The sequence below is a fragment of the Schistocerca piceifrons genome, chromosome 3, assembly GCF_021461385.2.
Source record: "Schistocerca piceifrons isolate TAMUIC-IGC-003096 chromosome 3, iqSchPice1.1, whole genome shotgun sequence".
In the NCBI taxonomy this organism is placed as follows: Eukaryota; Metazoa; Arthropoda; class Insecta; order Orthoptera; family Acrididae; genus Schistocerca; species Schistocerca piceifrons.
In genome coordinates this window covers 254,923,818-254,936,049 of record NC_060140.1, presented here as the reverse complement: position 1 = coordinate 254,936,049, position 12,232 = coordinate 254,923,818, and the positions used below count along the sequence as shown (strand labels likewise).

Sequence of the window (12,232 nt, the reverse complement as noted above, 5' to 3'; positions counted from 1 at the left end):
ACCTGTAATATTTTTGAATGATGATAGGAAGAAGTCCATCATTTGTCAACCAATTCCTCAAATCCATAAATGATAAAATTTGACTGTGTAGATCACAAAATTCTTCTTATAAAGCCTGACAACTATGGCTCATATGGTAAAGTAAGGATGTGGCTCAAATCGTATCTAGATGTCAGAAGGCAGTACTGAATAATTCTGCAATGGCACATGCCTATTCTGAGGCATGATGAAATGTGGAGTACCACAGAGCTCAGTGCTTGGTCCCTTACTTTTCCTAATCTTTATCAATGATCCGCAATGACACACGTCACCCTATTTGCAGACGACACCTGGTCTTCCACAGGGATATGATCCTTCCTGTGGAAGACCTGCCAAATCCACCCACCCAGCACTTCCTATTCCAGTCCTGTCACAGGTTTATTCTACCCCATCAGCAGGCAGGCCACTTCTGAAAGCAGCTATGACATTTACCAGCTCTGCTGCAATCACTGCACAGCTGTTTTATTGGTATGACTACCAACCAGCTGTCTACCAGGATGAATGGCCACCGCCAAACTGTGGCCAAGAGCTAGTAGACCACCCTGTGCACAACCTGCAGCTGAACATAACATGCTTGATTTCAATGGCTGCTTCACTACCTGAGGCATCTGGATCCTTCTCTCCACCACCAACTTTTTTGAACTGTGCACATGGGATTTATCCTTAAAAACATTCTCTGCTCCAATAATTATCGTGGCCTCAACCTATGGTAACATGCTGTCTTCACACCCTGCACCCAACAGTTTCCATCCCCTCTGTCCTGTCATCTCCTCCCCATTCTTGTCCACCCTCTTTGTTTGCTGCCCTCTGCTAACTCATCCATCCATCTTTCCCCGCTCCTCTCCTTCTTCGCCCCTTTTTTCCCCACCTCCCTGCCCCACAACATCCTGACACTGCATTTGCTGGCATTCTAGTCCATGCACACTCCACCAGATGGTGTTCATCTCTATCTCTTCCCACCCATACACTACAATCTCTACCTCTTCCTTGCCCCCTCCAGACTGCTTGTATCCCATGTGGTAGTTGCATTCCAGCCCAAGATGCTGGAGTTGGTGGTCATATGTGCATGAGGTGTGTTTGGTTGCATGTATGAATGGTGTGTGTTTCTCTTTTGCTGATGAAGGCTGTGGCCACAAGCTTTATGTAAGTTTCTTAATTGTGCCTGTATGCAACTTGACATGTCTTCTTTATAGTACGCAGCAATCTATCTTTTCCTACAGTGACTGTGTATGCTTTTACAGTCAAAAAATTCACATTTGTTCCATCTAATGTGGAAACTAGAGCTGTTAGCAGAGTCCTCCATTCTCTCACTGGAGAGAATCTATGCTCTGGTATCTACAAAATTTAGAACATTTCCAGAGGAAACTATTTTACAACTGTAAAATAGTTAGCTCTCCATTATATGAGGTGAGTGTTAGGAATGAGACTTCTATATTAGGTATCCCTCACAGTATATGATGTGCTGTGGTACAGCTCTACTTGAATTTCATTTTCCTCTGTGTTATTCCTTTCGTTTTCATATGCTGTTAATATCTGTGCTGAGTGGATTACTCTAGAAGTGTCAGTGTCCATTCATTTTATTTTAGTGCAGATAAATGTGATAATGCAAAGGTTCCTTAAGAACCTTTCGACTATCTTCAACAAAAAGGCAGTTTATCGTGTGCAAAGTATCACTCAACTGAAATTAAATGTTAAAAATGACATATCCAGTGAGGTGATATTCATCTTTATTTACGAATTACATTTTACATTGTAAGTTTAATTTCCGTTGAACATGTTTTGAGGCCACCCATTTAATCTACTTTCGTTTTGTTGCAATTATTTCTGGGATGCTTCTAGCAAGCAACTCTTTAAATAATTACAAATAAAAAGAATAGACCCATATCAGTTTATTCTGTGTTACTATTGTTATTGACCATTCATGCCTATTTAATGAAACTAAGGAAAATATTACAAAAATTAAAAAAATGATCTAATTTTGCTTCAGAAATATGTTAAGCACACAGGGATAAAACTCTTTAATAATCAGTCAACAACTTGACAGAAAACAAGGATAATTTCTCTTTGGTAATTCCTTCACAAGCTTCTGTGTATAAATAAACTACAAATAGCCATCATGTAATTTGCATGAGTCTTCTTTATAAAAATGGCAGGGAGCACACACAGACTCACATCACATCATGAATGCAAGAGCACATTAATTTTAACATAATTGCAGATTGAGTTTTCGACCTCAAGTTGTTGACTGTCTTTGTCAAGACAATCAGTGACATTTTTTTCACTTGCAATATATTTCTCTCTCATGTTGCTGGCTGTCACCTCCTCTTGCAAAAAGAAAATCTTTAGATCCATATGCTTGGTTCTTTCCAAAGCTCCACAATTTTCATCAAATTCTTTCCATTTTGATTATTGATGAAAATCATCATAGGCTGGACAGGAAACAATCATGACAAATCTCACTGAGAAAACTGTTCATCCACTTGCTTCTCTTACAGATTTATTCAATGCACAAAACTCTGCTTCAGTGGTACTTTGTGCAACAGTTAATTATTTTCTGCTGCCTCAGCCTATAGCTGCACTCCCAAAAACTATCACATATCTACTTAAGGATTTATGATGATTTGAATCATCTCTCCAGTCTGCATTGATATACATTGTGATTTTCTTATCAGTCTTCTGGTAAGCAAGCACATCATTTGTTGCAACTCATAAATAACACGGTGTGTGTTTGATGGCTTGCCAGTGCTCCTCACTGCAAATGCTGCTGAACTTGCTTAAATAAGGCACTGCATATGCTAAGTCTTGCCTTATACCCATCGTCCAATATAGAAGACTTCCAATTATGGTTCAGTATTTTGATGTATCTTGTTCACTGAGGTTGTCTCCATCTGTCACATTTGTAGCTCTACATTAATAAAGAGATGTGTTTTCACAGGTTTGCAGTTTTACACTTGGAATTCTTATGGTCTAAAATCAGTGTTCCATCTTCTCCTGTAATCTGAACTGACTGTGCATGTCATGCTACTTCAGGGTCACTTTCTTCAAATTCGTGATTAAGGTATTTTTCATTTTCTTTATTTCACTTATATTGCACACATATGCAGTTACTATGAGTTCACACTGTAGACCATAGTAAACACACAGATATATTACTGATTACAATATCTCTTTGCACAGGAACATGTTGAGTGTTTCATTCCACCTTCCACCAAACTGATGCAAGCCGTAGATGCACTTTTCAAGTCTGCAGATCCAAACACCATTGTTTAACTCCTCCTAATCTGTTATTCCATTAAATTTTCTTTGTCAGTGGTACCTGTGAAAACCCATTTTGTTCATATCATTTTTGCATTGTTAGTACATGGTACAAATGTCCAACTTCAGTTTTGCCTTAGATTTCTCATTTCTTCTGACACTGCTTCTCTTTTATTTTTATCATCAGTTCACAAAGCTTCTTAAATGCTTTCTATATCTTCTTCTCTTGTTGTATTCTCTTATTCAACTGCAGACACCTTCTTCTTTTCATTTGCCTGACTTCAGCCTGTCAACAACTTTTGTGATTTGACTTGTTCTCAGAATGTGTTCTGTAGTTTTGTATATTGTAGATTCTTGTTGTTCACAGTTACTATCATTTGTTGTGGGATAATCATTCTCAGTGCTCTCATTCTTCATTCCAGTCTCCTTTTCTACATTTATATGTTCAGAACCCACACGTTTACAAATCTTCAGTTTGTTTGATGCCAGATATTTCTCCTGATTCCGCAATATCTAGATTCTATAATGCTTCTCCATCGTATGTGATGGTCGTGATCTTCAGATCAATAACTTTTTAACACCTTCATTCAAATTTGCAGGAAAGACATTTTCATCAAATACATGATCTCTGGCAATCATAATATTTCCTATTTCTGGATTCCACACTCCGTACACTTTCATGATTTCTGAATATCCAATCATTACATGTAACTGGCCTTTTGGTTCAAATTGGTTTTTAATTTTTGACCATGCATAGTATTCTTTGTTAGTCTAGCAGAATGTAAGCAGGCATTGTTGCAGAGTAGCATCACTTCATGTAGTCTTCCTGGTTATTGTTGTTGGAGTGCATCTGCAAGACATCACAGTTGTTGATAATAAATGTCAGCAGTAATGGTTACACCTTGAGGAAGCAATTCATAGTACACCACACTGTCACTGTTCCACCAAATGCATAACATTATCTTTTACAGAGAGTTGCTGCTTCATTTGGGTGCAACCATTTCTTTCTATTCCTTATGCTAGGGTACTAACACCATTTCTCATCACTAGCATACAGACACCATTTCTCATAACCAGAACTGATACAGGATAGGAGTAATGGTGTTGTTCATGAGCCAATTGATGATGAGCAAGCAGTGATGCATGTATGACCACCCACTGATTTTTATGATTTCGGCTTAGAGAACACAGTACCCATACATCTGATTTTTTAAATTTCTTCATTGTATGCAACTGTCACATGATGATGGAATAATCACAGTTCATCACATTTATCAGTTCTTGAGTACACAGACAGGGGTAATTGTGGATTAATGTGTTCAAATGATCTTTATCAAACTCTGAAAGTCTTCCTGAATGTGTAGAGTCACCAATGTCAAAACGATCCTCCCTAAAATGAGAAAACCATTTTGTTGCTGTGCTCTGTCCAGTGGTATTATCCCCATGCAATGAAAATGTTTCTAGCTGCCTCTTCTGGTGTCACACCTCTACTGAACTCAAACAGAAGAATACATCACAAATATTCCAATTTCTCCACTTGGGACTCCATTTTCTAGTACCTGCAGCTCCACTCAGTATCTCCAAATGACAATATGTAAACTCAAATAGTAACAGTTAAATACAAATAAAAAATGACAGTCAATAAATAAACCCACAACAATCAGAATACCAACATGCAAAACAAACATGCTATGACCTTATGCACCAACCTAATATAATAATAATTGAGAAAAGTATAACTACTCTACATATAACAAATTCTCCTAGTAAAAAGGAACTATGAGTATGATTTGTGGAAATTGTTACTAACTAGATAATTAAGTTTCATTTGCTATGCAATGTTTATGGCAAATGGATAGCATTTGTATGTTTCTTCAGATATTCCTGTTTCCTCTATTTTAGCATCACATCCTGGATTTAATCAGGCCCATTTTTACGGTCTGTATTGTACACTCTTGAATGTTCCTCTGTTATCATAATACGAACCAATAAATAAAAATTATCATGCCGATGATAGTCAGTGGAATTTTACTAGTAACTTGTAAATTCTAAATTTTTAACACTTTTATATTTCTAGAGCCCAGTAAAAGCAGAAGAAAAAAATAATCTCTGTTTTATATACACGCCTGGAAATGGAAAAAAGAACACATTGACACCGGTGTGTCAGACCCACCATACTTGCTCCGGACACTGCGAGAGGGCTGTACAAGCAATGATCACACGCACGGCACAGCGGACACACCAGGAACCGCGGTGTTGGCCGTCGAATGGCGCTAGCTGCGCAGCATTTGTGCACCGCCGCCGTCAGTGTCAGCCCGTTTGCCGAGGCATACGGAGCTCCATCGCAGTCTTTAACACTGGTAGCATGCCGCGACAGCGTGGACGTTAACCGTATGTGCAGTTGACGGACTTTGAGCGAGGGCGTATAGTGGGCATGCGGGAGGCCGGGTGGACGTACCGCCGAATTGCTCAACACGTGGGGCGTGAGGTCTCCACAGTACATCGATGTTGTCACCAGTGGTCGGCGGAAGGTGTACGTACCCGTCAACCTGGGACCGGACCGCAGCGACGCACGGATGCGCGCCAAGACCGTAGGATCCTACGCAGTGCCGTAGGGGACCGCACCACCACTTCCCAGTAAATTAGGGACACTGTTGCTCCTGGGGTATCGGCGAGGACCATTCGCAACCGTCTCCATGAAGCTGGGCTACGGTCCCGCACACCGTTAGGCCGTCTTCCGCTCACGCCCCAACATCGTGCAGCCCGCCTCCAGTGGTGTCGCGACAGGCGTGAATGGAGGGACGAATGGAGACGTATCGTCTTCAGCGATGAGAGTCGCTTCTGCCTTGGTGCCAATGATGGTCGTATGCGTGTTTGGCGCCGTGCAGGTGAGCGCCACAATCAGGACTGCATACGACCGAGGCACACAGGGCCAACACCCGGGATCATGGTGTGGGGAGCGATCTCCTACACTGGCCGTACACCACTGGTGATCGTCGAGGGGACACTGAATAGTGCACGGTACATCCAAACCGTCATCGAACCCATCGTTCTACCATTCCTAGACCGGCAAGGGAAGTTGCTGTTCCAACAGGACAATGCACGTCCGCATGTATCCCGTGCCACCCAACGTGCTCTAGAAGGTGTAAGTCAACTACCCTGGCCAGCAAGATCTCCGGATCTGTCCCCCATTGAGCATGTTTGGGACTGGATGAAGCGTCGTCTCACGCGGTCTGCACGTCCAGCATGAACGCTGGTCCAACTGAGGCGCCAGGTGGAAATGGCATGGCAAGCCGTTCCACAGGACTACATCCAGCATCTCTATGATCGTCTCCATGGGAGAATAGCAACCTGCATTGCTGTGAAAGGTGGATATACACTGTACTAGTGCCGACATTGTGCATGCTTTGTTGCCTGTGTCTATGTGCGTGTGGTTCTGTCAATGTGATCATGTGATGTATCTGACCCCAGGATTGTGTCAATAAAGTTTCCCCTTCCTGGGACAATGAATTCACGGTGTTCTTATTTCAATTTCCAGGAGTGTAGATTCAAAGGTAATATAAATATATCAACAAAGTGAAGCAACTCTGAATGCATCCCTACTGCTATTAAAACCAGCATAATGTGAAGTATAGTGTTGTGCATCCTTTGGTAAAAGTTACAGTTCTACTATTTACACTTTTTTCTTTTGCTGTGACAGCCTTGTCAGATTATTATCCACATTAGTATGCACAAAGTTTCATGGTGTTGGAGAGATGCCATTGCTTCTAGGAACAAGTATACAATATGTGATGTCACCGCCAGACACCACACTTGCTAGGTGGTAGCCTTTAAATCGGCCGCGGTCAGTTAGTATACATCGGACCCGCGTGTCACCACTATCAGTGATTGCAGACCAAGCGCCGCCACATGGCAGGTCTAGTCTAGAGAGACTCCCTAGCACTCACCCCATTTGTACAGCCGACTTTGCTAGCGGTGGTTCACTGTCTACATATGCTCTCATTTGCCAAGATGACAGTTTAGCATAGCCTTCAGCTACGTCATTTGCTACGACCTAGCAAGGTGCCATATTCTTCAAGAATGTAATCTGAACTGATAATATTGTGAATCATGTACTGTCAAGAGCAATGTTCATAATTAATGGATTAAAGTTAAGTACCAAACTAGTTACGTCCGCTTTCTGAATTCTAATTCCTTGTCATGTTCCAGACCTCACGTCAGTATAGTTCTTCCCTCCTCACGCCAGCCTGTGTGAGCTAAAATGCGTGCATTTCGGCCTCCTCTAGTAACAAGGTGTTGGCTCTTCAGCCCACACAACACAATACATGATGCCTCCAATGACTCATTAATTGAGAAATAATGGATTGTTAACACAGTAGTTACATCATTTATGTTCAAAAATTACTTAAATACACACATTTCTTAATAAAATTGTTGTCAACAAACCTGGCCAGATCCAAAGAGACTAACAGCATCACTCCATGCAGCTGCAGTCCCTGGAACTGTTACGTTGTGGACATGGCGATCAGGAAGAGGATTCTGGGCATTATAGCCCTCTGCTGCTAGTATATCCAAAGTAAGACCAGCTGCACATCGGCCACTGTGAAGAACAAAATTATTTCTTGATTCAGTTTTTATCAAATCAAAGCTCAACAATTGCATTCTGATACATTATCTCTCTTAAAGGCAGCATCGTAGGCATATAGAACCTTCCAAAATGAAATTTTCACTCCAGCTGAGCGTGCGCTGATATGAAACTTCCTGGCAGGTTAAAACTGTATGCAGGAGAGCTTCTGCAAAGTTTGGAAGGTAGGAGACAAGTTACTGGTGGAAGTAAAGCTGTGAGAACGGGGTGTGAGTCGTGCTTGCGTAGATCAGTTGGTAGAGCACTTGCCAGCGAAAGGCAAACGTCCCGAGTTCGAGTCTCGGTTCAGAACACAGTTTTACTCTTTTACTCTACCAGGATGTTTCATATCAGCACACACTCCACTGCAGAGTGAAAATTTCATTCTGGAAACATCCCCTAGGCTGTGGCTCCATAATATCCATTCTTCCAGGGGTGCTAGTTCTGCAAGGTATGCAGGAGAGCTTCTGTGAAGTTTGGAAGGTAGGAGACAAGGTACTGGCAGAATTAAACCTGTGAGGACAGGGTGTGAGTCATGCTTGGGTACCTCAGTTGGTAGAGCACTTGCCTGTGAAAGGCAAACATCCCGAGTTCAAGCTTTGGTCTGGCACACAGTTTTAATCTGCCAGGAAGTTTCATATAGAACCTTGTCACATAATAATGTGTTCCACAACTCCCATTGAAAATTCTCTGCCAGTCATTACTTAATAATATAAATCAAACTGTTTGAAATGGGATGATTTTGTGGAGGCTGGAATGCTAATGAATTAATGAATGAGTGAATAAGAAATAACAGGAAGAATTTCAAGTCTGGTATTAGTTACTGACTGTAAAATCCTTACACATACACTTCATTCCTAAGCACGAATGGCTAGAGAACAAATGTAAGGATATAGGAGCATATATCACTAGGGGAAAGATAGACACTGCCTACAGGAAAATAAAGAGGCTTCTGGTGAAAGGAGAAGCAGCTATATAAGTATCAAGAACTCAGGTGGAAAACCAGTCCTAAGCAAAGAATGAAAAGCTGAAATGTGGAAGGAGTATGTAGAGGGTCTGTATAAGGAGACAAACTTGCAGGCAATATTATAGAAATGGAGGAGGGCATAGACAAAGAGGAGATAGGAGACAGGATACTGCAAGAAGAACTGGACAGACTACTAAAAGACCTAAGTTGAAACAAGCCCCTGGGAGTAGATGCCACTCTATCAGACCTACTGATAGTCTTGGGAGAGCTAGCCATGACAAAACTCTTCCATCTGATGTGCAAGATATCTGAGACAGCCAAATTCCCTCAGACTTCAAGAAGAGCAACAGGTGTGAATATTATCAACCTATCAGCTTCATAAGTCATGGTTGAAAAATATTAACACAAATTCCTTATAGAAGAATGGACTAACTGGAAGAAGCTGACCTAGGGGAAAATCAGTTTGGATTCCAGAGGCAATACTGACACTATGACTTATTTTAGAAGGTAGGTTAAGAAAAGTCAAACCTACGTTTATAACATCTGTAGACTTAGAGAAAGCTTTGGACTATGTTTACTGGAATATGCTCTCTGAAATTCCAAAGATAGGAGGGGTAAAATACAGGGAGTAAAAGGCTGTTTGCAGCTTGTACAAAAACCAGATGGAAGTTATGAGTCAAAGGGCACAAAAAGGAAGCAGTGATGGAAAAGGGGGTTTGACAGGGTTTGTAGCCTATCCTTGGTGTTATTCAATTGGTACACTGAGCAACCAGTAAAGAATACAAAAGAAAAATTTGGAGAAGGAAATCAAGTCCAGGAAGAAGAAATAAAACTTTAATATTTGCCGATGATGTTTTCTGTCAGACTCTGCATAGGACTTGGAACAGCAGTTGAATGGAATGACATGTCTTGAAATGAGAATATAAAATGAGCAACAACAAAAGCAAAAAAAGATTGATTGAATTTAGTCAAATTAAATCAGTTGATACTGAGGGAATTAGGTTAGAAAATGAGACACTTAAAATAGTAGATGAGTTTTGCTATTTGGGCAGTAAAATCACTGATGGTGGCTGAGGTAGAAAACATATAAAATGTAGTCTGGCAATGGTAAGAAAAGTGTTTCTAAATAAAAATATTTGTTAACATCGAATGTAGATTTAAGTGTTAGAAAGCCTCTTCTGAAAGTATTTGTATTGACTGTAGGCATGTATGGAAGTGAAACATGGGTGAAATGGTAGGTCACACAACCAATGAGGAGGTGCTGAATATAACAGAGGAGAAAAGAAATTTGTGGCACAACCTGGCTAGACAAAAAGATCAGTTGACAGGCCACATTCTGATACATCAAGCGACCACCAGTTGGAAAGAGGTGGAGTAGGGGGGGGGGGGGGGGGGGGAGCAAAAATTGTTAAGGGAGACCAAGAGATTAATACAGTAAGCAAATTCAGAAGGACGTACGTTGCAGTAGCTATTCAGAGATGAAGTAGCTTGGACAGAATAGAGTAGCATGGAGAACTGCATCAAACCAGTCTTCCGACTGAAGATCACAACAACAATAAAACTTCTTTCCAGTAATTTTGTCACAAAGATACTATAGTAAGTGCACTTCATGTATTACTTATCATCCAATAAAATACATCAAATATGTCAAAAGATGCCAAAAGGGTTTTAATACATTATGATCTAAATATTGATTTTCTAGAAGAATCTACCCAGAAATCGCTGTGGGTTAATTTAATGTTGTCATTCAACTTGAATGTCAAATGCATGTTTCCAACATAAATGGCTGTCTTGGTTAACAACTAATCTTGACAGCTCTTGAGTGAGTAATAATAGGTGTTGGATTCTGAGACCACAGCCCAGTTATTATTTCTGTGAGATCATCACAGCAGTGTACTTCTAACAGAAAAGGCAGTTGTAAGGAGTAGGAGACACAGTGATAATAACCTAAATAATTTCATATATGACCTAAAAAAGAGAAACTGAAAAGTGCTCCTCTACTTGGCTTACATAACAGATTTACCTAGAACACTGGATGACTCTTCAAAGACTATAATGTTTGCTGCTGACACAAGTAGAGCCTATATTGTTAGAGGACAAAAGATATCTATAACAGAACAAACATTGGAATAATGTACCAGGCTTACAGCTGATTCAAAGCTAACAATGTAACACTTGATACTACAAAAGTTTATATTGTGCATTTTTGTGGAAATAAAAATGACATGCACATACCAGAAGTAGAGGTCAATGGGCATACACTGGGTGAGATATCATGTGAATTCCTAGGTATCCAGTTGGATAATGAACTGAGGTGGCACCAGTACATAGATAAGTTAATTAAAAACTCAGCTCTGCCTACTCTGCACTTACTTGTTAGAAATCTTTCTCACAGTCTTCACCTGTAGACATGATTGCAAACATACTTTCCCTCATCATTGTGCTACATCATAATCATCTGGAACAAAGCAGCTAGGGCATAAAAAAGTATTTATTCTACAGAAATGTGCAATGTAAACAGAGTAAATTTGATGACCAAGCATCTTGCAGACTTTTGTGGACCTAGGGAATCTTATACTTATGTGCCATTCTTGTGCTCCATAATCACAAGTGTGATTAATAACCAGAGCGTACCTACAATAAACTGTGCAATTCATGACTACAACACTAGAAGTAAAAATATTTTCCATACAGACTTTGCATTTCTTTCTATGTTTCAAAATGAAATATCATACTTTGGTGAAAGACCTGTAACTGATTTCCAGAAATTTAAATGGCCAGACATTAAAAAAGAAAGCAAAAGAATACCTCATCAGACATTCCTACAATTCAGCGAGGACTCATGAATGTAAATTCCACATAACTCTGTTGCTTGCAGTAAATCAAAATTGACTTTACTAGTATATAGACAGCTATAGTGCTCTGTGTAAAGGTAGTGTAAGATAAAAACAGCAACAGAGTAGTATATCTGAAGGAAGAGTGGTTCTTTCCAAAGGAGATGTTTTTCTCCTAATAATCATATAAAGCATAAGTAATTCTCATGGAAATTATTTGATGGTGCCACCTGGTGGCATAGGCACATTACAAAAAATTATTGTCATACAAAATGCGTAAAGTGAACTCGTATTGGATGGAAGATGATTTTATTTTAAGCTTGTGTTATGTACACTGTACTTATTTATTGCTTTTATATGTCAAAATATCTAAATGTGATGAAGTATAAAAATAAACTGTGAAAGCTTTACTGACATACAGCACACTTTGCTGTAACAGGGAAAGGAAGGGAACCAGATAGAAATGCTCCTGTCAAATCGCAAAATGACAAATATGCTCCTCTTTAAAACACA

At 40.1% G+C, this 12,232-nt stretch overlaps 1 protein-coding gene across 1 annotated transcript in view; it reads right to left on the bottom strand.

Moving 5' to 3' along the window:
- LOC124788079 (glutathione hydrolase-like YwrD proenzyme) overlaps window positions 1-12,232 on the bottom strand; it is a 152,321-nt gene that overhangs the window by 119,361 nt on the left and 20,728 nt on the right. Inside the window, exon 4 of the mRNA XM_047255175.1 lies at window positions 7,741-7,894. Within this exon, the coding sequence (XP_047111131.1) occupies window positions 7,741-7,894 (154 nt within the window). The remainder of the gene's footprint in view (window positions 1-7,740; window positions 7,895-12,232) is intronic.